Source organism: Electrophorus electricus, chromosome 2, assembly GCF_013358815.1.
Source record: "Electrophorus electricus isolate fEleEle1 chromosome 2, fEleEle1.pri, whole genome shotgun sequence".
In the NCBI taxonomy this organism is placed as follows: Eukaryota; Metazoa; Chordata; class Actinopteri; order Gymnotiformes; family Gymnotidae; genus Electrophorus; species Electrophorus electricus.
Window position 1 is genome coordinate 5,647,399 of NC_049536.1, and position 27,879 is coordinate 5,675,277.

Consider the following 27,879-nt stretch of genomic DNA (forward strand, 5'->3'; position numbering starts at 1 on the left):
ATCCCAAAAAGATTGGTGAGGGAAATGACGTTAGCTAATGTCTAATGTAAAACATCCAAGCCTTTAAAAGAGTGACACGCCACTAGCTAGCTCATACGGTACATAAGGTTAGCTAACCACAGCCAGTATCTGCACTGAGATGACATTACAGTCACCTTTACCTAGTGTAAACGGACAGCATTCCCATAGTTTACTTAGTGTAAACGGACAGCATTCCCAAATAGTTTACCTAGTGTAAACGGACAGTATTCCCATATAGTTTACTTAGTGTAAACGGACAGCATTCCCATATAGTTTACCTAGTGTAAACGGACAGCATTTCCATATAGTTCAAATGACTTAATGCAATTTGAACAGAATGGAATCAAAGAAGGACAAAGACAACGGTACGTGTTTTAACGACGTCTGACAAATTAATCTGCCAGGTTTTCATAGCTGTATCACGTCAGCTAGATTTTCCTATGTTGTAGTAACGTTTGTAGCTGTCCATTCGCAGTGGTGCTAATATCGATTTCGTTTGAATCGTGGTTTTTTTTTCTGACGCTAAGTTTTGGTTTCAGTTACTAAATAAAATAATCTAGCTAACGCTAGGTAGCTATGTAGCTAACATTAGCTAGCTGGCTAAGATAATGTTATACGAAGCTTTACACGTTATGGAGGAACAGGCTTTACTTCATGCAGTTAAATGATCGTTTGCTTGTATCTTTCATTGGTCGTGGTTTAACGATATCTCACGAAAATGTTATGCTTATCACCAGTTTCATTTTGTTCTGTGCCCCCATTGTTTTAGTAGCTCGTATACTACACAAATGTCTTTCCATCCAGCGATGTTTTCCCCAATGGTACATTTTTATTTGGCAGGATTAAAATAGGTAATATAACTCTAGCTAGCTATAAAACATTTTTGGCTCACGTTCTGAAGCTGGAACTATTACGAGTAGGGTAGCCATTACACATACATAGGTGTTAAAAGAAGAGTTATTTCTCAGGCCTACACGAAGAAAGACATCAAATGACCCAATAACAGTGAACATTGTAAGTCAATTTATATTAAAAAGAAAGAAAAATACCCGTGTTTCCTGGCCAAACACTAAACGGATAACTCGTATCATAAATTACTCGTTGTGCAAAAGTGAAGATTTGCGCCCGAATAGGTAGCCAAATGTTTTTTGTTTTGTCTTATGATCAGTATTTTCAATTCTGTTTCTTTTACAGAACCAGAATGTGCAAGGATCACCAATGGGCTTCTGAAGTCCCGAACAGGGGAATTTGATTTAGAGTCCATTTTGTTTCTTAAACTAAGGGGTCTAGGTACGTATTGAGTTGTGAATGCTTTAAAGAAGATGTGTAGCAAATAGGTCTTGTTTTAGAAGGTTACAGGTTATATGCATTTTGCAGGAATTTATGACCTTGGTTGCATTGGTGAATGTATAAACCTGGAGAGACTGGACCTCTCTGGGAATAATATTACAAATCTAGCACCTCTGGCATCACTCAGGCTTCTTGTTGTGCTTAACCTGTCAGCTAACAGGATATCAAACTTAGGTAAGTGAACATTAATAGAACATATTCATGATGTATTGATTAATTATAATAAATAAGCCATGGGTAAATATGGTGTCCATAACCATTAACCATATAATTTTTGGAGAACCCATCTCTAGCTGTGAAAGCCTTCAGAGTCTAAATGTGGCCGGCAATCTTATATGCAGGTAATTGTTGTGTTCCAAACATAAAACACTGCAAAAATCACATGAGTTCTGCATTTTAAATTCTGTTTATTTACCTGTTGCCCTTATTCCTCTGTGTGTAAATGTACTATTTAATCAAATCTACAGCCCTGATAACCTCCATGCTCTGAAGTCTTTAAGAAAATTAGAGATAATTAGACTGAAAGACAACACCTATAATTACACTAATCCAGGTTGGGTTTTCACTTGATCTCTTTTTCATTTTAAACTGTGTATTGGTTTTTTTTGGTTTTGATTTAAACTTTACCTCACTCATTTCCTTCAGTTTGCAAGAATTCCTCATACAGAAACATCCTCCTTGAAATGTTTCCAAACATCAAGGTGTTAGATGGTGAGAACCATTTTGCTTATATTTACAGCAACTAACTAAAAATGTAAGCAGTCAGCCAAATGAGCTTGCAAGTGATGTTTTATATGTGTTACTGTAGGCGAACGGGTGGTTGGTCGTGGGAGTGATCTATATCAGCTATGTAAAGATATTGATGATACAATAAAAGGTACCTCTAACTTTCCAACATGTCTTGTATATTTTAAACCTGTAAGTTAATGGTAATAATATGATCAATTATTCTATTATATTCATTCTTTAGAATTAACCAGATGTTTCTGATGTTACTCTTATGTTTTGTATCAACTTGTTAAAACCATAAATAGTTGTTTTTAGTTACTGTATACTGTAAATACTGTATTTCAGCATTATTTACAGCAATACAGGACAAATCTTACTATTCAATTATAAGTATTTTTACCTTTATTTTTTACAGCAAGCATATTTAAAAATTGCCAACTACCAGAACTGCCAGACTGTAAACCCTGGGTAGAAGACAGTTTTTGGGAGATAAAGAGATCAAATAATGCCATTGTTGATGAAGCTTACAAACAATTTAATGGTAATATTTTTTATTATAAATTAAGGTTTGTTTTTCTACTAAGGCCAAATAGTTACTTCACAACAGATACTAATTACAGAAGATAGAAGTGGATAATTGTTCTGAAGGGTAATGGCTTAAAAGTTTAAAAACAAAACTTTCATTTTGTGATATTGTCTTGCTCTTCAACAGATGTTCTTCACGAATGCAGGCTGCTGAACAGTAGAGCATCTCATGCAATCTCTCAAACTGAAAGAAGCCTTGGCCTCAAGAACCAACCAAAGCAGTATGCTGTTTAAAATCAGAAGCTGTGCCACAGTGAATATTTTGAGTATACCGAAACAGCTTTGCTGTTTTTTTACTTTCATCTTTTTCTTTTTTAACACACTTGCTTCTTTGTGCGTTTAAAGATTTGTATGCTTGAGACATCACCAGTGCCAGAACTCTCAACTAGGTGTTGCCTGCATTGTGAAAGTTTAGTTAACTATGATTTTGTCCTTTATGGTTATCCAACACAGAAAAGACCTGACATTTATAAACTGAATTCAGTTTTGACTGTCATTTCAGGATGTTCCATGAGTTGTTTTTGGACTTGTAACACAGCAGCATTGTTTAAAGCAATAACAGCTTAAAATGTGTTTGTGAAGCCCTTTTGAGGCTTTTCTGTATTGACCATTGTTGGCTTTCCAGTACTAAACCTCTTGGTTGCGTTTTTATTGGATTTTGTACTTATTGGGTGCTTTATATGAATGCTTGTAGTTTTTGCATCCTAAGTGTACTTTGTATTTTTTTTAACCCTTTTTTCTCATGTATCTATCTATATCAGAGTCAATAGTGACATAAATCTATATTTGTGTGTTTGTACACTGGGGAAACTTGATCCCCTGCTGATTTTGTCATTTTAACCCCTTTACAAAGACATGGGTTGTCTATAATTTGCCATGTTAGGTTTATTTTAACACAGAGACAGAATATCAACAAAGATATAAAAACACTAAAGGTTATACATTAATTTATATATGATTAAGTGAAATAACTTTGATCCTCAAGCAAAACGTGACTTAGTACTTGGTGGAGAAACCCTTGTTAGCAGTCACAGATCAGGTGTTTCTTGTAGTTGGTCCCCAGGTTTGTGTATGTCTCTGGGGTGATTTTGGCCTACTCCTCTTCACAGACACTCTGTGAGGCCTGGCCACTAAGTGAGACTTCATTTAGAAGCAAGTGGATCCTTTCTCCACCTGCAGGTTCCTATTCAGTGGGAGGAAAGAAACGTTACAGTCATAAAAGGACCAGGAGGCAAATGGATGATTCCTCCTGAAGCCAAAGAGTCAATGGACAGAAGCAAAATAGGGCTAAAGGGTATGTCCACTTCCTTTGTCATGTATTTATCTTGCATTTTCTGTTGTTGTTCACATCATGATTGCTAATGCTCAGGTCCTCTGAAAACACATATTCCTAATCCTGAAGGTTTTGAAGATGTTGCTTAGCAACACGATGTTTGAGCTCCTTCCACAGATTTTCTATAGGATTATGGTCCAGAGACTGGCTAGGCCACTCCAGGATCTTAATGTGATCCTTCTTAAGACACTCCTTTGTTGCCTTGGCCATATGTTTTGGATCATTGTCATGCTGGAAGACCCATCCACGACCAATCTTCAGTGTTCTGGCTGAGGCTAGGAGGTTCTCATTCAAGATTCTACTGTACATGGCCCCGTTCATCAGCCCCTCAATCCCTTGAAGTATTTCTGTACCCGTTGCAGAGAAACAGCCAAATGCAGAATGTTTCCACCTCTGTTTGACAGTGGGGATGGTGTTCTTGGGGTCATATCCAGCATTTCTATGCCTCCAAACACAGTGAGTCGAGTTGATGCCAAAGAGCTCAATTTTGTTCTCATCTGACCACATCACATTCTTCAAGACTTCTCTGAATCATTCACTGGCAAACTTTAGATGGGCCTGTACATGAGCCTTCTTGAGCAGAGGGGCTTTGTGGGCATTGCAGGTTCATAATCCATTACGGCAAAGTGTGTTATTAAAGGTTTTCTTGGTGACTGTGCTCCAAGCTTCCTTGAGATCATTTACAAGCTCTTCCTGTGTAATTATGGGCTGACACCTCATCTCTCTCATAATCATCCTTACCCCACAAGGTGAGATCTTGCATGGATCTCCAGAGCGAGGGCGATTGACTGTTATTTTGTATTTCTTCCATTTTCAAATTATCATGCCAACAGTGGTCTCTTTCTCACCAAGCTCCTTACTGATTTTCCTGTAGCCCATTCCAGCCTTGTGCAGGTCTACAATCTTCTCCCTGATGTCCTTTGACAGCTCTTTAGTCTTACCCATGGTAGTCAAGGGGAAATAAAATACTTATTTCACTTAATAAAATACAAATTGTAACCTTTATTTAATGTTTTTTTTTTATTTCCTTGTTGATATTTCTCTCTCTCTCTCTCTCTCTCTCTCTCTCTCTCTCTCTGTTAAAATAAACATACCATGAAAATTATAGACTGTTCATTTCTTTCTAAAATCAGGAGGGGAGCAAATAATTATTTGCCCCAGTGTATAATTTATAGGGATAGATATCACTATTGAGTGGAGTGTCCCATGCCATTTTTATTGTTATTTAGGTGTCTCATTGAAAAACCATGACTGTGAGATACACCACTGTTAATATCATTATAAAGCTTATTAATAGCATTACAAAAACCTGATTTGAAACCAAACTTTTCCAAGGCTTTAAATAAAGGTGTTCCAGTGTATCAAAGGCTCTGAAGAAATCTAAAAATAAAAATGAAGCTATGATGAGGGATCAGTAAATTATAATCAACATATCAAGTGCCAGTGAAGTGTGATTATAAATATGCTGTCTTATGACAAAAGCAGACTTTCATCATTTATTTTGCTTGGCCCTTTCTTAAAGTCTAGTAGCATAAAAATGTTTGAAAATCTTATAATCACAAGTGACATGTAATAATCCAATGAAAACTGATCTTTGTTCAGATTTTGGTATAAGCATGATTATGCCTTGTTTCATAATTGAAATAGAGCTGTCTAGAAAGGCATCATAAATCAGGTCCCTAATTTCAGCACACAAGTGTTTCTGAAGCTCTGTTGTGACTTTCAATAAGGCATCTGTGAAATGACAAAGTCTAACTGCCATAGAGCATTCAGCTTCTGTTAAAACTCTTCTCTCCAGTCATCTATTCTCTCATCTGTTTTTACTTATGTATTTGTTTTATTGATTACCACACCCACCCACCCCCCCTGTTGGGGCACAGTTTTATTCATTTCAAATTAGGGCTTTTCTATTATTAATCATATTTATGTTTAATCTATTTTTATTGACTTTGCTTACTTTATATATAAAATACTTTCTCCTTTCCTCTCCTATCCTCCCATCATCTCTCTAGGCAATGACAAAACGTTTTTGCACTTATCTCTGGCACTGATAAAAGACTGGCATATGGCATTATTTGGTCTTCACTATCAATGTTTGCTCTGTTTCTCACTCTCCTCTAAATCACCTGCTCTCCCTGACCTGTCCGCATCCTCATTCTTTCTCTCTCTCTCTCTCTCTCTCTCTCTCTCTCTCTCTCTCTCTCTCTCTCTCTTTACTCTGAATGAATCAGGGTGAACATGAAAGAAATATTATCAGCAACCCACTCATATTTCTAGCCATGACATTCAGGAATGAATTATTGACAATTTCCTATCCAACTGGTTATGATGTCAGGAAACAACTCTTGTACAACTGTCTTCTATACTTATATCATGTGACTAGTACTCATTTTCTCACAACTTCTTACTTTTCTTTTTTTTCTGAGGTTGCCCAAAAAACTGCCAAATGCCAAAAATCAGACCTCAGCGGGTTAAAGGGGGTCCTGCCGCTCGTCTGGATCCATGTTGGTCACCTCCAACAATGACTGTGTCTTTTGTGTATATTGCCTTCCAACCATCAATCATGCTACCTAAATTGGAAACCAATTTCTTATTTTTGTCCCTATTATTAAAATCTATAAATTCACCAACATATAATTACAATAATTTAGATCAATAATAACCATAACCCAATGGCTGTCTAGCTAATTAATACAGAATACTAGAAATATAATTATACAGAATGGGCAAATTATGAAGAACATGTTAAAGATTAGTGGCAAGACCGTTAATCATCTGTCTATGTCGATAAAACATGTACTAGGGCATTGCATTCATTGACTTCATTCAGTCATCTGAGCGCCTGGTCCCGTCTCCCTCTAGGAGGTCTATGGTTCCATTCCTCCAAGGATTTTTTTTTTACGTGTCGCATCATTGACGTCAGTAATCCGCGACGTGTTTCGGCCAGTTAATGCTGAGCAAATACTGCACGGGCTCATCATCCGCGACATTGATCTGATCTTAAACGGCTGAAGGAGGTCGGCAAGGATGGCTGGAAACGCTTTAAGATCAACGGTAAGGAATGGAGTAGCCAGTGGTTGCAAGTTTTTAATTAGTATGAATAATCATGCTGGTATTCGAGTTATGTCGAGTGGTACAGATGTTGGGTCTGTCAGGCTAGAGTTCAAACTTTGGTGCGAAGAGGCCCTCTCATGCTCTCAGTGGTAACTCGCAGTAGTAACGTTGTTGCTTGGATGTGTCCAGTGTATTGTGAAACTACTAACGTGGGTTAGATAGTGATTTCAGCCTTATAATCTGGCTGTCTTGGCTAAGTATTGCAGTTTTCGCAGTTCTTGATCACAGTTGCACATCTAGCTAGCTAGCGTGCCAGTGATCCCCACCTGATTCATGTGGATTAAGTAGGTTAGCAAGCGACCTACCTAGATAAAATGCTAACTGGTAGTAATGTTCCTTCTAACGGTAAATTTAATCTATCTGGCTAGAGTGAGTAGATATGAGCATCTTGATGGTGAACCCCATAGCTCGCTACGTATCGTGATGTCCACCCTTTGCCATATATTGGCCTTTGATGGTCAAAATGCCTTTTATTTTGGTAACATTTTGTGTTCACTTTGAACTTAAATGAATAGGAACTCAGAGTTATGCTTGGAAATAACTTTCAGCTTTAGAAGAGTAGATAAGATCACATATTGATCTAGTCCTCTATCTACCCACTTAAGCTATGAGGTGAGAATTGATTGATAATAATGATCAATTTTGTTTGGACACAAGGCCTATTCCTTGGACTGATAGAGACCATCACGCAATAACTCTGTTGTACAAGATGGTATTCCTCAGAACTAAAAGCCCATCGATGTTGCTTTTATTACAAACATTGAATTGATTGTTTTAAACAGCTCTTATTACTTAAATTCTGTAGTCATATTGTGTAAATAGCATCTGGCTTTTATGTTTTTACAGTTAATTCTTGTTGGTTGTTCACTATACCAGAAAATGTCATTCACAGATCTACTAATCTATTTGGGTTAGGCTCAAAATAGTAAGATTTTTTTTATCAGTGGTAGAGTTTATGCTTCTGTAATAATCCAGACCGATGTTATATTTTTGGATCACTTTCTCAGATGTGGAATAGATAGGTATTTAGATCAATCCATCCATCCATCCATCCATCCATCCATGTATCCTTGAGAGAAATTTTGTTACAGCAGCATACAAGTGGTAGCTGTATGGATAAGGTAATAGTAGTAATTATTAATAGTAGTGACTAGTAATCAGAAGGTTGTTGGTTCAAGCCCCACCACTGCCAGGTTGCTACTGTTGCATCCTTGAACATGGCCCTTAACCCTCAACTGCGCAAAGTTGTATTCAGTTAGAATTGTAAGTCGCTTTGGATAAAAGTGTCACCCAAATGCCGTAAATGGACCAAATTGAGTCACCACTGGAAATTGACTTTAGTCTAGATTTAGACTTGATCTACGCCTGTGAAACTGGCTTTTAATGTTCTATAAATTGACACACAGCCTCCTTTCAGGATCTTTGATGTCATCCAACTCAACACCAGGGATTAATTCTACTTTTCTGAAGTGTTTGATGTTGACTGGTGGAAACACAACATTTTGTCCTGGTACTTGTTCCTGAGTTTACCCCTGGGTTTATTTGCATTTTACAGCTGCATGTGCCATGCTTTTGAACTACTAAGCAAATATTTAAATGCTTAAGATGCTTTGCTATTAGTTGTGTACCATGGTCTTTACCCTTTGCACATATGGGATTTAACCATACCAAAGTGGGTCAGTTATCTCTTTCCCTTAGAAGTTTTGGGGCTTTTATGAGGCTTGTGATGTTTATCACTGCCTAGACCTAAAGTATATGTACTTCTTGCAGCTCACGGTATGTCTTAAGCCCAATGGCAGGGTTTTGATCATAAGCAGAGTTCCAGTTCTAAAATTTTGGTGACACTCAAATCTTTCTTTTATGGAAAAGTCTAAGCCAGATAGCCCTTTTCCCATAATCATTTTGCTCTCTGTTGTCGTTATGTCACCAGAAATAATAGTCAGTCGATAATGAAAAGCAAATGCTATGCTTTATAGTGTTTACTAGCAGAACCAGATCCCATCTGTTAATGTGGTGTTTCTTTTCCTTTATTAAAAATGCAGATGGACTGTGACAATACAGACAAGTCTGCACTCACAGCATCAGACATGCTCATTGGCTTGCCTAGGTGTGAACTAGCCTCACCTGTCAAATTTTGACAGTCTATGTGGTGTACGGAGTCAGTTTTGTTTCAGTGCAGATTTTACTTTTTTTAAAAAAAAATTTGTTTGTTTTTTCCTTCAGTTGTCTCGTGTCCTAGGTGCTGTGAAAAGTCAAACACAGCCCAGAACATTTTCCAGAGGAGTAAGTACATGGAATTTTGGATTATTTTCCTTAATGTTAAACAGCAATGCAAAATTCACTTAGGACTGGGAGAAAATACGTTTGAAATGTTTAATAAAGGTTATGAAATCAAATCGGTTTTATCGTCAAATTGAACATGTTAAAATGTAAAAGGGTAAACCTTTATACACACACACACACACACACACTGTTCATGTGAACATCTTGCACACATCATGTATTCACTATACATACTGTGGACCATTGCAAAACAACCCTGAGTATCTAGGAAACAAACAGTAGTTAACTGTTTTGTAAGATTTTGCACTTTTACAGGGCTTGCTTGACATACTATATCATTTCATTTGTTATAATGATCTGTTCTGTGTCAAAATGTACAAGCTGTATACAAGTTTTAGGATTATTAGTTTAGTTTTTTATGATTTTTATTTATATTTATGAAAGTATTTTGGATGGTTCTAATCTTTGTTGAATATTGATAGGCTGTGATGCTCAGGTGATCGGAATCTAAAGTCTTAGGCCAGCTAATCCTTGGTAATTTTTTTGCTTTCCAGGTGCACACTGTAACATTAATTCCAGGAGATGGAATTGGCCCAGAGATCTCCACTGCTGTAATGAAGATTTTTGAAGCAGCTAAAGTAGGAATAACACTGGAGATTCTTTTAAATCTTGTATTGAGCAAGATTTCAATCTAATTAAACCACACCTTCTGCATGCTGCTTTGTTCTTGGTACATTCACCTAATTGTGACTACCTAATTTTAAAAAGCTCAAGTATGTTGGTCTTGAGAGTTGGGTACTTACAACACTAAAGGCTTGGGTCTGATTCCCTGGGGGCACACATGCTGTCCTACTGAGAAATGTGTACAAGTTGGATATGAGCATCTGTCAAATGTTGAAAATGAAAATAAAAAATTACTCCCTCTGTGAGGCCTGCACTAAGTGAGACTTCATTTAGCAGCAAGTGGATCCTTTCGCCACCTGCAGGTTCCTATTCAGTGGGAGGAAAGAAACGTTACAGCCATAAAAGGACCAGGAGGCAAATGGATGATTCCTCCTGAAGCCAAAGAGTCAATGGACAGAAGCAAAATAGGGCTAAAGGGTATGTCCACTTCCTTTGTCATATATTTATCTTGCATTTTCTGTTGTTGTTCACATCATGATTGCTAATGCTTAGGTCCTCTGAAGACACCTATTGCTGCTGGCCATCCCTCCATGAACCTACTTCTCAGGAAGACCTTTGACCTGTATGCCAACGTGCGCCCATGTGTGTCTATTGAGGGCTATAAGACCCCTTACACAGATGTCGACCTGGTTACCATTAGAGAAAACACAGAGGGAGAGTACAGTGGAATTGAACATGTGGTATGTAACTGTAAATATTTGTGCCTTCAACTTTGTCTGTCATCCTTTAAAATGTGGGTTTTATCCCCTTTGAATGTGCTGTTACGTAAACATGCTATGACTTTCAAATATTCTTAACATTCTACATCTAAAAACAGCTTGTTTTTACTATGAAGCCACATCTTTCTACATGCGTGTGTCTGCCCCTCTTTTATCATAGAAGTTGTACTCTTCTTTCTGTTTTTCCATTTTATCAGCTGCTCCATTCTTCCTGACTATGTTTTCCTGACTATTTTACCACTGAATTTCAGCGAGTATACACAATTTGTTTTTCAGTGCAAGTTTTTCTCTAGGTAGGCACAATCCACCTGCTTTAAATCAGATGCTCCACTATATGTCAGTCATGCATGACAACTGAACTCTTTATCCCTCTGCCTCTACACTGTCTGCTGTAGTCTAGCAGTGTGTGTGCATTTGTTTCTAGACTTGCACACTGTCATGCCCCTATAAAACATGCTGTGCTAACCCCTGAGCCTTAATCCTGCATCTCTCAACACAGTATGTGTCATAGTTTTGGTGAGGGACTGTATGAACTCCTAGAACATCTACCGCAAGAGCTGTTTGTGGTGTGTGTATTTTGTTGCTCTGTGGCAGTACATTTGTGCTCCTTTTTCCTCTGTACTAGATTGTGGATGGGGTTGTGCAGAGTATTAAGCTCATCACAGAGCAGGCAAGCCGCCGCATTGCAGAGTATGCCTTTGAGTATGCCAGGAATAACCAAAGAAGCAGTGTTACAGCTGTTCACAAGGCCAACATCATGTGGGTGATATTTGTACCATTTGTGTAAATAGGCATTCATTCATTTCACACCTTTCTTTATAATGGTTAACACATTATACTTTATTACATTTTCACTTTTTTTTTTATATAAAATTTTTCACTTGTCTAAGTGTGTTAAATTAGCCAACATAAGTTGTGTCCAAATTGTGCTGCTTTTTTTTTTGTTTTGTTTTAGAATATCAGGCTATCATAGACACCATGCAATTACTTTAATTCACCTTAATTAATTAATTAATGTGCACCACAATACAAAACAGTCAAACCAAAATCATGAACACATTTGATTCTATATCTTCAAATAAACATAAACAAAAATAATGGAATATGTAATGTACATCAACCTGGAACCATGTTAGTTTCACCTCAGGTTGTTCATCACCTAGTAGTTTTTTTGCTAGGTTCAAGTTCACATGATCCATTTCCTTATAGCCCTTAGTGTGTTCTTGTTCAAATTTGTAAGACTGGAGATGTTAAATCTAAAAAATAATTGTATTAGTAGTTTGACACTTCATATTTTAGAGTTTGTGTCTGTCCTAATCTCTTGCCACTTTAGGAACTCAAACCTCATATATTCTAGTCTGTTAATTACACGGTGACATGTTATTATCTTAAAAAAGCATGGGACTCTCTCATGTTCTACCACTGTGGTTTCCTTTTACTTTAAATGATGAGCTTTTATTACCAATGTATTGCCTTAATTGGTTTTGTAAATTGAGGAAAACATTTCCATGGAACTATATTAAAACTTGTTCAGTGGAAAAATCTATTACTACTGTAGTTGTAAAAAAAAAATTAAAAATTCTCCTCACATTAGAAATTATTTTTATCTCCTAACATTAGGAGAAGCTTTGGCAGTTGATGGTGCCTTGTAATTGATGTTAAGCACTGCATGGAAGCTCCATCATTATTCTGTTATTTTGAATCAGCTAACCATTTTTTTTTAAACAGCTACCTCTTTTAAAATGACTACACTGTAATTATTTAGACTTTACAACACTCATATTGTGGGTGCTTGCTCACTTCTTGTCTGTGCCATAGGCGCATGTCTGATGGCCTCTTCCTAAGAAAGTGCAGAGAGGTGGCTGAGAACTACAAGGATGTGAAGTTCACAGAGATGTACCTAGATACAGTTTGTCTCAATGTATGTATTCTTGAATCTTTACACACATTTTCTACTTTTCAGCCAAGGCCAAAGTCCAAATTTTGTATTGACTATTGTATACAGGAGCATAGGTAACAAGTAATGGAACTGTAGGACTACCAGTCAGCATCATGCAAAATGTGTATAAATAATAATACATTTATTATTATTATTATTATTATATGATGATGATGATGATGATGTTTGGCTGTCATAGTGGTAATGTATTTTAAACATTCACTTGCATCAAGAAAAAGAAAGAGAACCTTTTTAAGTTACATTTTATTTTTCATTATTTCATTATCCAACTGGAGAATTTTTGGAGTTGCTGTCCCACGTCTGCTTTTGCTAGTTCTTGTCAGCAAGATTATATAAGTGGAGCGATGTTAGCTCTGTGTAGTTTCAGCCTTAGAGGCTAATGACCTGTTGTCTTTCCACACCTTCAGATGGTGCAGGATCCCACTCAGTTTGACGTGCTCGTCATGCCCAACCTTTATGGTGATATTCTGAGGTGAGTTCAACCCTCTGAGTCAGCCTAAAGTGTTCTTTCCTAATGAATTGACTACCAACATTTTATGGTGCATGGTCTCTTCATTTCAGTGATCTTTGTGCGGGACTAATTGGAGGTCTAGGAGTGACTCCTAGTGGCAACATTGGTGCCAATGGTGTTGCCATATTTGAATCGGTATCTGAAGTATTCTTTTGCTCTAAATGGAATAAGAATTGACATGCCCACTAAAGTACATGTCCGCTCACATTCCTGTACAAGTTTTATTTGGCCCCTGTGCACAATCGTATTGTTTATGGGGAACTTGTGTGAATTTGTGTGTTTAAAAAAAAAAAAAAAAACAGGTGCATGGAACTGCACCTGACATTGCTGGCAAAGACCTGGCCAACCCCACAGCCCTTCTGCTTAGTGCTGTGATGATGCTACGACACATGGGATTGCACGCGGATGCCAAGAAAATTGAGACTGCCTGCTATGACACCATCCGGGACAAGAAGGTGTGGTGTATATTCTTTTGAAAGAGACTAAGTTTCCTGAACAGAAAACATAATTCTCAAGTTATGTTGGAAGAAAAGGCTTAGGATTTTTTAGGCCATCTTTTAATAGCATGTAAAGTGTATAAATTAATGTAATTTTTTTTTTGTCTACCTCATGCCAGTATTGTTACTTAATTGTTTTAGGTTTTGACCAAAGACCTTGGTGGAAACTCCAAATGTTCTGAGTTCACAACAGAGATCTGCCGGAGAGTACAAGACATGGACTGAAATTATGTCAGCGATTGACTGACTGTCTATGGTGTTCCTGACTCAAAGGATGCATACCAAAAAAAGTCAACTTCATATCATTCTAATATCTACGCACAAATCTACTATTACTGTATATGTATACATGAAAACAAAAATGGCTGACGGTTTATTCTGGAATGTTGTTTTTATTTTATTTTATTTTTTTCACTACTTGAATAACATACGATATATCTTCATGTCCTATGGTATTCATTTGTGATGTACTCTCTCTCTAATTGCACTGGTAAAATAGCTTTTATTTATTGCTTGTATTTCTTGTCTGTATTTTAAAATGCCTATACCAATTTGTAATTCGGTTAATAGCAAGCATATTCTCATTCAATATATAAAAGATCAAATTCATTAAAGTTATAGATATTTTGAATGTAAATACTTGCTGGTCTTTGCTGTCTAAAGGTAGTTTGCTAATTGTACTTAATGATTACCATTTAAATATATATATCCATGAAGTAGCTAATGAATCAGCCATAAATCTTAGAATGATTCAGTAGGATTCAAAAAGCCATTTCTGTGTTTCAAAGCAGAGTAATTCTAACTGAAACAGGACTATGTTGGAAATACATGTTGCTAAATCTCACACAGACACAGGAATAGTTATACTTTCCATTGTTTCCATTGATGTTAGCAGATCATATGCATCAGATGTGACCACAGCTATAAATATTACTTACCTATAACCGACCCTTACACAAACTCTTTACTTGATTACTTGTTATAGGCTGAGAAGTAAAAGCTTATATTTTATATACTGCAAGTACATCCAACAAGCATTTTTGTAATCCTAAAATAGGAGACTACAAACTGAAGGCACTTAGCATTACTAACATTAGTTTAAAGTTTAAGTCCTATTTCAAGATGTTTATGACAAAAAAGATGTTTGGTCTGTTAGAATCAACAGTTCCCTCTAGATTGTACTAAGCTCCTTTTTTCCTTCATTCTCGGTAGAAGGTCTCGATCTCACTCTGGTACATCTTTAGGACAATGGGTCGTCGCAGTTTCATTGTTGGGCCTAAAAGGTTACAAAATAAGATTTGCTTATTTTACATTAACGGACAAAAAAAATCTATCCAATGCCAAGACCACACTTACCTAACTCTCCTCCGGAGCCTGAAAACTCTTTCCTTAAGATGGTCCATTTCTGAATTCGTTGGGCATTGGAAGTGGCCTTTGCATTGACCCGATCAATTCCCTCTTGAATGGCGTGGTTCACCACCTTGTCTCTCCCACCTATTATATCTGAAACATTTCTTGCTTGGCTTCCAAGCTGCTGACAGTATTCCACAGCCTCCAAGCTAAGGTTATCAGTAGGCTCCATGGTTTCAGGATTGGTGACACACTGAACAAAGGAAGTAAAATCACTAGTTTTATCCCATCTTAACTTTGTCCAGTATCTTTCTGATGTGGAATGCACTGCTGTTTAGATGTAGCAGATTTTCCTGTTCTAAGATTACCTTGAGTGTGAGAAGTATGGATAGAAACTTTCTCTTGTCCCCTATCAGCATAGCATTGCTGATGATGGGTATCTCCCTTTTCACAGCTTGCTCTATGGGGAGTGGAGGAATATTCTCTCCACCAGCAGTAATTATTAACTCTAAATAGAGAGAGGGAAGAACACTAACAATGCTTTACATGAAAAATGTGTAACAATGATTTAAGATGGTGTTATCTGAATTATGAGTAAAAATACAAAAACAATATGCTTTTTTAAATCTTTTTAATCTTGTATGCAACTTATTTAACCTTTTATCCTTCCAGTGATGTAAAGGAATCCTTCCTCATCCATCTTGGCCAAGTCTCCAGAACGTAGCCAGCCATCCTCACCCAAGGCTTCCATTGTCTTATCCTCCATGTTGAGATACCCCATGAAAACGTTACGCCCCCAAAAGCACACCTCCCCAATGCCATCTGCATCTATATTGGCTAGTTTACATCTGCAGCCAGGAACTACTTTACCACAACTAGAAGTTGAAAGTAAACAGTGAACAAAATGAGAACATATTTTATTAAATACTGTATAAAGAACTTCCAAGCCTAAACAATCTTTTATCTACGCTGGCAGGAAGATGCAATAAATTCATGCTGAGTGAAATGTACCTTAGGAGTTTGCAGGCCTTGGGGCCAGACATAAAGTGAGGTCCAGCACTCTCGCTCATCCCATAGACCTCATATATCCAGATGTTGAGGCCAAGGAAGAATTGCATAGTATCGCTTCCAATGGGAGCTGCACCAGAGAAGAATTTTTGACAACGAGAGAAGCCTAGTTCAGCACGAAGTTTCTCCATGACAAGGGAATCTGCTAGAGTGAAGACAAATGATTTCTCTTCATCCCTGTTCCAAAAACATAAATTCAGAGAGCAATAACTTCAATGTAGCTGATCATAAAAGAGGAATAACTTAAGTGTATATGAGGAATTGTTGAAGTGATGTAATCATCTTACTTTGTGGACCTTTGATTTGCGTCCAAGATAACTGACATGGCCCAGGTCACAAGTTTCTTTTTCATGTATGCACTGTGAGAAATCTCCTCTTTTATTTTCTCCATTATTTTTTCCCAAACACGGGGAACTCCCATATGTGATGAAGGGCTGGCCTCTCTAAGAGTGGTTATTAAGCTCCCCTGAACCGGAATGTCAACATATAGATATTACCAGTGAACTCTGCAAGTACTATTTAATGCTACTTTTAATGGTACGACACTTTTTAAAATTAGTGCATAAGCATATCAGGGCATACTTATTACGCCCTGATATGCTGACAACATATCAGGGCATCTTGACAGTACCTTACAAAAAAATGGTAAGATCATTCCCTCTCCTGTACCTTCAAAGCATCAGGCTGAGCAAAGTAGACTAGCTCCCCCCACTGGATCCCTGTCCACAGATCATAGATCTGACCAGCAATGTGGCTCAATGGCAGGTAGCTCACTATTGTTTCCTGTTTCACCTCAGCAGGCTGCATGTCACCAGCCTGACTAGCATGGCGAGCTGTCCATGTAATCTACCAAAAAATAAAAGGATTTGCAGATATAATATTAATCCTAACATATAATGTTAAACATCTAATGCTCAAAAGAGTTTTATTTTAATAGTAATTAGGCTCCTATAGCTTTATAGGGAGATATAGACATTGGAGATGGTTTTCAAGACAGAAGTACTAGACAGGTTTATTCCTTAACCAAATGGTACATGATGAATCTCCGACTTAATTTAAAATCATTTAAAATGTTGTTTTTATAACAGTTTTCTTAATGTAATGTTAAAGAAAGACAGATTTCATTTAAAATGAAAGTAGCATCTTAGTATCTTTTCATCTTATTCGCACATTAGGTCACTAGAATAGTTATGCTTAATACTGTGAATTACTGTAATAAAGCTGGTTTGTAAAATATTTTTCTGTATTATTCTTTTTTTTTTTTCATTTTCATCACAGTATACCTACATTGTCATGGCTGAGCATAACTCCTTTTGGCATGCCTGTGGTTCCCGAGGTATAGATGAGTACACAGCATTGGTTGGCTTTCTGACTGTCAATAATGTCGTCAAGTGATTTGTCAGAAATGTCCACTCCAAAACCCATGAATTCCTCCCACTATCCAAAAACACAGCAACAGTTACTCTGGGGTGCTCACTGCACAGTCTGTATGTGTGTATGTGCAGATCATATTATCTTACTGACTGAATAGAGATTGGGCATTTTTTTCTGCAGTGGCCCGGAATACTGCACAATCGCTTTTAAATGTGTTAGGTTATCTTTTATCTGTTAAAAGAAGGAGTCAACATTAGATAAGGCATTTATACACTGGCAAAGAGAAGAAGACAAACAAAAATATATGCATTACCTGCAAAATTTTATCCAGCTGCTTTTGGTTCTCAACTACAATGACATTTGCTCTTGAGTCACTAGCCACATAAAGGCAGGCTTCTGGTGAGTTTGTGGCATAGATCCCTGTCATTAAACCCCTAATGGAATCACAAGTCTTAAATAATAATATAGACATGAAGATAGCAGTTCAAATTAATTTTATTTACACTGTATGTTTTAGAAGTATCTTACCCTGCAAAAACAGCTCCTACAGCAGAAAGGAACCACTCTTCTGAATTAAATCCTAAAATGGCCACACTGTGGAAACGCTCTAGGCCCAACTAGAGATATGTGGAAATCAACATCATTTGGTATTATCAGCTAGACTCAAGATCTTAGAACCATTCCGAACTGTTCATATGGTGCCTTTAATTTGGTTAGAATGATGCTGGAATGGGTTTTTGAAAAGAATTATTATGTAATTAAAACAGATTTTGTTCATCATTAAGATCACCTTTAGAAAGCTCTTGGCAGCCATCCTGCTTAAATGGTAGTATTCGGAGAATGTGATCTTTTCCCATTTATCATTTCTTTTAGTTGCCAGGGCAAACAAATTTCCGTATTTCTGAACTGAGGTCATGAACATCTGATGCACTGTGATGGGTTCCTGAGGGCAAAGTTCATCAATTCTGAGTCGCACTGATCCATTCGCCTCTGTGGTCCAAAGGCAATGAGCTGGTGCCAAAGACACCCCTTCCAGAACCTCTTCAACACACTTTTTCTCTGCTATACAGAATAGAAGACAATGACTATCAAAGGCTTTATGGTCTTTTAATAATGTGAAAAGAAGAATTCCTCAGACCTGATGAACAGCATTCCATAAAAACGCTAATCCAACTTGGAGTATAACCAAACCACAAGCCTTTTGTTTATTAAAAAGTTGCTTAATACAGACAGCAATGGCTGCAATGGTGTGCCAACCGAAGCTGGCTTACTCACGTGTTTCATTATCCATAACCTGTTCTTTTCCTTCTTCTCTCAGGTCTGTCATGAGCCCTGGAGACAAATGCTCCGAGCTGTAAAAGAGAGTGGGCACAGTAGCCTGTGAGAGGAGGCGAGCTCCAGATCGCACTTATGCATAGCAGAGAGCCACTGCTGCAGCAGGAAATCACATGGCTTCAGTGCAGCATTGTAAACTCACACAATGTCGGGTTTTAGTTATCAAGTGCCAAAGCCCCTGCGGCTTTGTAATAATGGGGAGTGCCCAGAATGCATGAGCACTATTCCTTCCCATCGGTTGTGGAAACATTTTCCCTAAAATTTGATGTTGTCTAAAACAGCTATTAGGTTTTTTTGTTTTTGTTTTTTGTTTTTTGTTTTAAAAACACCCCATGACTTTGAAACAGACTGCATTCTAGTAAACCTATTTGAGATGCTCTTTACTCTTTGTATGCAGTACCAGCAAACTTGGCATTTCTTTTTCTGAAAAGCCCCAAAACACACTAAAACATCCAATGTTTTTCTGGCTGAATAATACTGACAAGCTCTTTTTAAACAATATGTTATTTTCTCACCAATTCTACTAATCTCTGGACCAATTTAATTGGCACAGTTCAGTAATAGCCATTTACTTGCCTACTTTCCCACAGTTACAATTATGTAAGTACTGATATAATTAGGAATTTGAAATAAAAAAATATATATAAATGAAACTTTCCCAGCTTTTTTGCATAGATACAAGTTATTTTAGAATAGGTTGTTTTTTAAAAGCACTTAATAAACTTATGTAATTATTACAGCGTATTAATCAATGCCACTACAGTATTCTAAACCTTTGACAGTGCATTGCTAGTATAGGTTAAATAACCCCCTGATATATCTTCATACCTGCTTTGAAGTTTCTCTTCATAACTATGATGACTTTTGTTGCAAGCTGTATGTTGGAATATTCCATTACTGCTCATGCTGGCTGCTGTGATCGTTTGTCCTGCACAGACACCTTCCAGTTCTTGGTATAATGACAGAAAGGCAACCCCACTCACTCCCCTCAGAGAAAGGACATGAGGCACCAGTGAACAGAAACACAATTCTCCAGTCTCCAGCTATGAAAGACTTCAGGTAACTGACTGTAATTTTTTAACCCAAAACATAAGCAAGTTTTAAATTACTTTAGAAGCTACTTCAGTAATTGATTATTTTTGTGAACACTTTAGTTTTGAAGTTTGTTTTGTAGCTTGTTGTTTTGGGGGGTGTGAGATCACTTTATGCATATTAATGAGCTTGGGGCCATTTTTGTATGCTACAAACTTCTTAGTCTCAGCTGTGCACTGATTTTTTTTTTTTTCAAATCTTTTTGGAAGCTTGAAAAAGCTCACTTGTACTAGACTTGAAAACGGTAACTTTAAACAGTAGTCACTTTTAGCTAGACCTACTCTAGAACTGTCTAATATTTAGATGTAGCTTTCAGATGTACCCAGTCTACATTAGTTCATTGATAAAATTATGTCTTATGCAGTGCATAATTATGCCATGTTTTCAGTGGTTTCTTTCATAAAGCTGCAATGTAGGTGCTGGCTAGATAATTTGTATATCTACACTAAGAACATGTAATGCATTGTATCAGATTTTTTTTTACAGTGAAATGAGTGGCGATACATACAAAAGCAGGGAATATAAATACAAAAACCTATGTTTGCCCATTGGACTGCTCCTCCACTCAACCATTAGGCTCTAATTGTTTCAGGGGTGTCGCTGACTATGTGACTACCAGGGAGGCAAGGCAGGCCAGGATTTCCTAAAGGATACGCAGATCATGTTTTAACTATGTTTGCAGATATTTTCCTAAACAGTACATGCCTTTATAAATCTACACTGAAAATGGCCATTTAATATTTGTCAGTCCATTAACTTCTAAATCTAACCCTACAGCCAAAAAATGGTTTTAAAAATAACTCACGCATGACCCAAGTTAGCTAAACTAAGTCAGCCAGTCTAGGACTTATGTCCACTTTAGGCTAGTATCTTTACTGACCCTCTGGTGACACAGCACGTCACCTCCCTCAGATAGGAGCTTCTAGATTGCGGGAGGCGGTCCGTAGAACGTTCTATCGTGGCTTCTGCTTAAAGATCCAGAACGTTCTGCACCGCGTGAGCTTATAAATAAAACCCGCCGTAGCCCTAGTAACGTTATATTCTCAGTGGTAGCGGCCAGCGACGTACAGTCTGACAACTGTGGTAAGAGGGGACCTAGGATCGCTAGCGAAGCATTTCTTGCTGAAGATTAATTGTAAGTAACATAATTAATCTGTTATAATGACAGTACACGTGGAACGTAAAAGTAACGTTACGATTAATTAGATAGTTACTTTTATTGTATAGGAAAGAAGCTGTCAGCTAGCTAGGGTAGGTTAACTTTATAGAAAGCTCTGAGCGATCACTCGTTGCCATGCATGTTTAGCTAGTTAACTGCTGGACTAAACTGACTAAAGTAAATGGTTTTATTTGATTACCAGTCATGTCATCTATATTGCATTTGTTGCCTAAATAGTTATCTAACTAGCCAATTGTCTTTATAGTGTGCATTTTTTCGTATCTGACAAGATAGGCAGATGGTAAGCATTTGGTTATCCCTAACTAGCTGTCTGTCTAACCAGCCCAACTACGGTCCTGTTTTGTAGCCTAGCCATATTCAAAGATGGTTCGTGAGACCGGCTACTACGACATTCTTGGAGTGAACCCCAAAGCTTCTCACGATGAAATCAAGAAAGCATATCGAAAACTAGCACTGAAATATCACCCTGATAAAAATCCGAACGAAGGCGAAAAGGTAAGTTGCCATGTCGAATGTGTCGGTTTTTAGCAGCATATGCCGCCTGGAAGCTGCAACAGAAACGTGCGGAACTTTCTAGAATTGCCTTGAGCTTTAGCTTTAGCTAGTCCGCTGCTTGTAGGTAGGAGAGGTTAGCTAGGTTAAAGTGAACAGCTCGCAACCGAGCAAGCAGTAGAGGACTTGCCTTATTACGATAAAGCATGGGCTACTCTAAGTGCTATTGGAAAATGTTAGTCTGTAATGCAGAATTTGTACTCGATTTAAATAAAGTTAGCTAGTTTAGGGTGCATGTAAATTGATTTTACAGTAACTACTGAAAATACTAAGATAGGGGCTGCTATGTATTGGTGAATGAAGGTTAGCCGAAAGTTGTATCGCTCCACTAGGTAGCTTATGTAACCTACTAATCATATTTTATTGGTAGCTAGGTTAAGTTAGCTAGATAATTGTTGTACTATTTCCGCAGTTCAAGCTTATATCACAAGCTTATGAAGTCCTGTCGGATCCTAAAAAGCGAGACTTGTATGACCAAGGAGGTGAACAAGCCATCAAAGAAGGGGGCCTGGGTGGAGGAGATTTCTCTTCTCCCATGGACATTTTCAACATGTTTTTTGGTGGTGGAGGCAGAACACAGAGGGAAAGAAGAGGTATCCAACAATTTTACTTCCATCATGTTCATAAGAAGAGTTATGCAAGGCATAAGCTTATAAGAAATGTGATAAAACAGGTTAAAATATTTTTCATTATTATATTGTCTTTGACTTCAATTACATAATTTACCCAAGTAAAATTGCTGAACAGTATTGTTTGTTCAAATAATGTCAATATTGGATAATTACAATCAATTCATTTGAATTAGGGAAGAATGTAGTCCACCAACTAAGTGTCACACTTGAAGAAATGTACAATGGTTCAACACGGAAACTTGGTCTACAGAAGAATGTAATTTGTGAGAAATGTGATGGTAAGTACAGACATCTGCATGAATTTAAATGCATTCAACTACCTTAGGTTCAATATATATATTGTCCAGTGGTTACTGGGCAGCTGCATCATTATGGCAATGTGCTACTTTTTTGAGTTTTTCTGAAGGCAGTACAAAATCTATTGGGCAACTTTTTGACTATTTGTGCACTAAAATGTAATGATGGGAACTATAGTTGTAAGAAAATCTTAATTTTGAGGCAATTCTTTTCACAGGCTATGGAGGAAAGAAAGGGACTCTTGAAAAATGTTCCAACTGCAAAGGCAGAGGAGTTCAAATCCAGGTGCAACAGATCGGACCAGGAATGATTCAGCAGATCCAAAGCATGTGCTCAGAATGCCAGGGACAGGGGGAGAGGTTTAGTGCTAAGGATCGCTGCAAAAACTGCAATGGGCACAAAGTGGAACGCAAAAAGAAGATTCTTGAGGTCCACATTGACAAAGGTATGTATTCTGTAATTTATAAACAAGCCAATGTGTATTGTAATCTTTTTACAGTCACTTTTTTTTTTTTTTTTTTATCAGTTAACACTAGCTATTTGGTAATATGAAGTGAGTTGTAGTTCACTTGTGCATTTCTCCAATTCTTTGTTACAGGTATGAAAGATGGCCAGAAAATCACGTTCCATGGAGAAGGTGATCAGGAACCCGGACTGGAGCCTGGTGATGTTATCATTGTCCTGGACCAAAAGGACCATGCTGTATATAAGAGACAGGAAGACAACTTGATTATGAAGATGCAGATAAAACTGGTTGAAGCACTCTGTGGGTTCAGGAAGACGATACACACACTAGACAACAGACTACTTGTCATCAACTCGCCTCCTGGTACATTACAAATTAATTTTCATTTTAAACCAATGTCTAGTGAATGACTGGTAGTTGTATAATAAAATTAACATGCTCTCCTTCTGTTTTATAAGGTAAAGTAGTAAAACAGAATGATTTGAAGTGTGTTCGGAATGAGGGAATGCCTTTGTATAGAGATCCATACGAGAAAGGACTGCTCATTGTTAAATTTGATGTGAGTATTCACCCTTAATATCAATGTTGCATGTCGTCAGCTTGTCCCTGTAATAAATGAGGAGTACTTTACCTCACAGTGTGTTGTATTTTCCTCAGGTTGAGTTCCCAGATAATCACTGGCTCCCTGAGAATATGTTTCTCCAACTGGAGCAGCTGCTTCCTGAAAGGGATGGTGTAATGGTAACTGACGATATGGAAGAGGTGGACCTGTGTGAGGTGGACATTGAATCCCAGAGGAGGAAATATAGTGGAGAAGTGTATGAGGAGGATGAAGGTCACAGAGGCCATGGAGTACAGTGCCAGACTCAGTAACTCTAAGTGCAGTCATATCTTTCGTAGTGTTTGTGTCCTCTGTTTTCTCTACTATTACTGATTATCTTTTTAAACTGTCAATTTTAAGTTAAAATCCAGGTCTCATACCTGGCCTTTTGTTAGGTATTCGTTATCAAGGCACTATCCTATTGAATAACCTTTGAAATAACACTCCCTGAATAACAATATGGGAATTTCCTGTATACTGAAACCTTAAAGTTTAAGTGGGACTTTTTAAGTATAGATGAAGATTCTTCTGGGGAAGATTCCATCCCAGTTATTTCCTTAAGATGTTGGTTTTGTGCTGATAATAGGTTGTGCGTGTACTTTGTGTGCACATTTATGTTCACTTTTGTCATCTTTCCCCTTTTTTTTTTTTACACAAAAAAAAATGCTGAAGATGATTCTTGTATGCTTTCTGTGAAGGTAAACAAAATGAAACTTGAAGTGGTTTCTCAAATAAAATGGTACAAGCTAAGAACTAAATTTTGTTTTATGTTCATTTAAGACATAAATGCCTAAAATAGCAAGAATGAAGGTGTGGAAAGCACCAGTTAAAATGGATTACTTTTATTTGGATGTTTACTTCCAACTTTAACCAGCTTTTTTTGTCAACTTGCTGGTATACTCCAGATTGTATAAAAAAAATGACCCATACACATCCAGTTTAGTGATAAGACAATGTACAACCCACCCAATAAAGTGGCTAAGCTGATGAAGTACAATTGATGAGTGTATGTCCTGTTCTGCTGCATTAGCAGTAGGATGCTCAGAAATGCTACACATTTCACATGACATCAAAGGAGGAAAGCATAGTTTTGATACCTGCCAACCACTTATATTCTCTTGTTTTTACTTACTAATTTGCAATTTGTTTCTCATAACTTGAAAGCCAAACCCAAACAAAATAATGCAAGACAAAGATGCATTTGGTTTGACTGCTAATTTCTGGTAAGCATTGTACAGATGTGACATAACAGAATAGGATATGTTTGGTTCTGATTTTTCTTTCATATAGAGGTGAAAATTGCAACAGGTGAAAATTCTTTTTGAAGTTTGAAGTTGAAGGTGAAGTTTTTTTGCTAGTTTTTATTAAACACATGGAAGAAAAAGTGTGATACACAAAACTCACAAATATTAAACCAAAAAAAGGCAGCATTTCATATTTTGTCCTGTATATTTTGAAACGAATGAATACCCAAATAGTGATTTCAGTATTTGAATAGTTATGGTTAACTGAATATTTAAAAACAAACACAAAAGTTTTTTTTTTTTAAAAGAACTCCCCATTTCATAGCTTTTTTTTAAAGAAGGGGAAAGGAACAATGTTACTTCATTACAGGAGAACACACTTAGATAACAAAAATAGCTTGGCTGTATGGTGAACATAATGTATAGGACCATAATGCTATAAGTGGGGGGGGGGGGTTCTTGGGACATTTTTTTTTCTGATTGAGTGCATAATTTAACAACACTTCTGGGATTTTATGGAAATCTTCCACTTAATCATTATAATCATTTCTTCACTCATTGCAATCAATGAAAAAAAAAACCTGACCATTTCATTTCATTCAAAAGGTCAGTTTCAAATTGTCCCATCAGTGTTGCTTTCTCCTGAAAGAACAACCTGTTGAAAATGAAAAGAAGCAATATCATTTTTGGTCAAACCAAAAATGCTTTATTGAAACTTAGAGGAACATCCGCTTAGCTTCAATGTTACTCACCTTCAGTCAGCCTGGCCTTTCCTCCTGTGGGCTGGCAGAGCACCGTTGAGCACCCAACACATAAAACCACAGTCTGTGCATGACTGAACACTGTTGTGATCTTATAACAACCTGCAGACAGGAAAGAAATCTTTCATTACCATCATTCGCACTACATATAACTAATTAAGTGGCGCTTTTAAAGAGTGCGTTTTACCTGGGCATTTCACATCCATGAAGTAAGAGTTCGGACTCTGCACGAGTCTCTTTTTTTTGTGCTGTCTTCTCTCGAAATCAAAGGCAGGGTGGAGTAAATCTCTGGCCAGCTGTTGCACGCAAATCAAACTGGTTAACGTGAAACGACACTGACATTCAAAGTTTTAAGTATTCGTTAGCGCAATCTTAAAAATCAGATAAATGAATAAAAAGATGTGAACGTCAGAACGTCGCAGTAAAAATATGAACTAAAGTTTGCTCAGGCGAACGCATGTAAAGCTACATTACACCCCTTTATGGTTGGCAATATAACATGTAAATAATAGGAAATCAAAACATGTCAGAAGTTTATTACGATTAACAATTACGACTGTTAGTTCGACAGTCGTTTAAAGTAAAGCTGACGATTTTCGTATAATGAATATATACAATTGAAAAATACAATAGATATTTACCCATGTATGCGTTTTTATTGAACGTACTGGTCGTTGTTGTTTATTCCCCGAACTTAACAAAATACACATCCCTCAAAACATAAATAACATGTGTTTAAAAGCTAGTTAACCAAACTAAAGGTAAACAAGGCCCCCGCAAAGCTCTTTTAAAACACGCCATGAACAAGGAGCAAAAACTCTGATCTACTCTAATAAATTACATCGGTCGATGTTTAACATCGGAAAGGAGAGAAAGATTAGTAGATACGACTGTCAGCTCCGAATGTTTACGAAAAACGTGCGTACTTACAGGCATTTTCGCGAGCAGACGATTTCCCCCGCAGTAGACTGGTCGAGCTCTTCGATACCTGAGGAATACTGAGCTTTCTCTACGGTTGCCACGCGCATTTTATAACTCCTCGTCATAGTGTCTTAGAAATGAATCAATGTGAAAACATGTCCAGGCATGCCGAATCGCTGCTGAATATGGATGAATGTCCTGTGGTATCTTAAAAATGGTACTCAGAACAGTGTGATAACATGTACTATACTATATATTGTTTTTGATAAGTGGAAAGGTCGAGGAATATGTACATGTAACTGTAAAATATACCTACTTACTTCTAGATAAAGATATTTGCTCTGATGATGAGCTAACAGTGATCTATAAGTGGAAATATGAAATCTTAAATGTGCAAATGAATGTATACCTTTCTTTTCAGTGTCTAATGGTTTCATCAGTCCAATAAACTGGTGTGTTATAGCCGGCCTCTATTTTCAAAATATGCACAGTGGATTTGTACAGGACAGAAATATACAATTAAGCGAACAGATTATTGATAAATCCAACTGAGTAGATATATAGGTTAAATTTGCACATTGATAGCCGATGCTCTGATTCTGGCTTGATGAATATGTGTCATGGTGTGATATGGCATGATCATTGTTTAATGCTAGTCAGCGACTTTATTTACAAAAATACGTATAACGATTTTAAAAAGTTAGGCCTATATAAATCTCTGGGGTTTTGATTACTGTAATAAGGTGAAAAGAGCCATTAACATAGGGATAAAATAATATCTGGCAACCTCGGTGACAACCCTCACTTCCTCAAACTGTGCAGTGTTTGGATATATTGAGGTATCTGACTGCATTCGAAAGAACGGTAGCTAAATAAACCAGTGTGGTAACTCAGCAAAGCTGCAACCTAAGAATGTAACATGAAACCATCGCTACAACAGCAATAGCTAGTAACATTTCTTACACCTTTTATTTTTATGTAATTATATTTATATTGTTATTTATAAGTTCCACATAGCCTATTGTAGGGTATTGTTTACTACACAGATGTTGACTGCTTCTTTGTTTATTGCACTTATCATTGTCTAAGAGAGCTTATGTATTTTGTACTTCTAGGCTTTAGCACTGATCCTTGTATTAGTACAGTATTCGAGTTCATTGGTATATTGGACTCTAACCTGCTGTACTAGCTAGGATGTATTCTATGAGTAAATGACAAAG

The 27,879-nt window shown here is 37.1% G+C and overlaps 5 protein-coding genes across 9 annotated transcripts; 3 read left to right on the plus strand and 2 right to left on the minus strand.

Moving 5' to 3' along the window:
* The first annotated feature begins 113 nt into the window (after positions 1-113).
* Positions 114-5,023, plus strand: lrrc61 (leucine rich repeat containing 61). 3 transcript variants are annotated; one of them, XM_027003189.2, is made up of 10 exons: positions 114-386; positions 1,216-1,311; positions 1,399-1,545; positions 1,652-1,712; positions 1,839-1,924; positions 2,017-2,082; positions 2,180-2,248; positions 2,516-2,641; positions 2,813-2,951; positions 3,865-5,023. In XM_027003189.2, exons 1-9 carry the CDS (start codon positions 359-361, stop codon positions 2,917-2,919), a joined length of 786 nt encoding a protein of 261 aa, XP_026858990.1. In that variant the 5' UTR covers positions 114-358; the 3' UTR covers positions 2,920-2,951; positions 3,865-5,023. The 3 variants fall into 3 exon arrangements, with proteins under 3 accessions (XP_026858990.1, XP_026858988.1, XP_026858991.1); XM_027003187.2 differs by having other exon boundaries at positions 2,813-5,023; XM_027003190.2 differs by lacking the exon at positions 2,516-2,641 and having other exon boundaries at positions 2,813-5,023.
* Positions 5,024-6,957: 1,934 nt separating this feature from the next.
* idh3a (isocitrate dehydrogenase (NAD(+)) 3 catalytic subunit alpha) lies at positions 6,958-14,423 on the plus strand. 2 transcript variants are annotated; one of them, XM_027003273.2, is made up of 12 exons: positions 6,984-7,072; positions 8,550-8,642; positions 9,356-9,415; positions 9,970-10,053; positions 10,402-10,516; positions 10,592-10,779; positions 11,444-11,577; positions 12,637-12,739; positions 13,186-13,250; positions 13,340-13,424; positions 13,592-13,744; positions 13,928-14,423. In XM_027003273.2, exons 4-12 carry the CDS (start codon positions 10,030-10,032, stop codon positions 14,009-14,011), a joined length of 951 nt encoding a protein of 316 aa, XP_026859074.1. In that variant the 5' UTR covers positions 6,984-7,072; positions 8,550-8,642; positions 9,356-9,415; positions 9,970-10,029; the 3' UTR covers positions 14,012-14,423. The 2 variants fall into 2 exon arrangements, with proteins under 2 accessions (XP_026859073.1, XP_026859074.1); XM_027003272.2 differs by lacking the exon at positions 8,550-8,642 and having other exon boundaries at positions 6,958-7,072.
* Positions 14,286-20,152, minus strand: acsbg1 (acyl-CoA synthetase bubblegum family member 1). Of its 2 annotated transcripts, none has more exons than XM_027003271.2 (14): positions 19,742-20,152; positions 18,854-18,930; positions 18,369-18,637; positions 18,107-18,195; positions 17,892-18,012; positions 17,729-17,809; positions 17,492-17,641; positions 16,874-17,050; positions 16,492-16,670; positions 16,148-16,381; positions 15,794-16,011; positions 15,505-15,644; positions 15,143-15,389; positions 14,286-15,062 (listed from the first exon to the last, which is right to left on the minus strand). In XM_027003271.2, exons 1-14 carry the CDS (start codon positions 19,816-19,818, stop codon positions 14,986-14,988), a joined length of 2,136 nt encoding a protein of 711 aa, XP_026859072.2. In that variant the 5' UTR covers positions 19,819-20,152; the 3' UTR covers positions 14,286-14,985. The 2 variants fall into 2 exon arrangements, with proteins under 2 accessions (XP_026859072.2, XP_026859071.2); XM_027003270.2 differs by having other exon boundaries at positions 18,369-18,640.
* An 868-nt stretch (positions 20,153-21,020) lies between these two features.
* On the plus strand, positions 21,021-24,491 carry dnaja (DnaJ heat shock protein family (Hsp40) member A). Its single transcript, XM_035523803.1, has 8 exons — positions 21,021-21,140; positions 21,532-21,680; positions 22,150-22,330; positions 22,543-22,647; positions 22,884-23,111; positions 23,265-23,495; positions 23,591-23,691; positions 23,790-24,491. Exons 2-8 carry the CDS (start codon positions 21,549-21,551, stop codon positions 24,003-24,005), a joined length of 1,194 nt encoding a protein of 397 aa, XP_035379696.1. The 5' UTR covers positions 21,021-21,140; positions 21,532-21,548; the 3' UTR covers positions 24,006-24,491.
* Positions 24,492-24,559: 68 nt separating this feature from the next.
* On the minus strand, positions 24,560-26,765 carry rps27l (ribosomal protein S27 like). The gene is made up of 4 exons (XM_027003171.2): positions 26,669-26,765; positions 25,926-26,034; positions 25,730-25,840; positions 24,560-25,632 (listed from the first exon to the last, which is right to left on the minus strand). Exons 1-4 carry the CDS (start codon positions 26,672-26,674, stop codon positions 25,604-25,606), a joined length of 255 nt encoding a protein of 84 aa, XP_026858972.1. The 5' UTR covers positions 26,675-26,765; the 3' UTR covers positions 24,560-25,603.
* Positions 26,766-27,879: the final 1,114 nt, after the last annotated feature.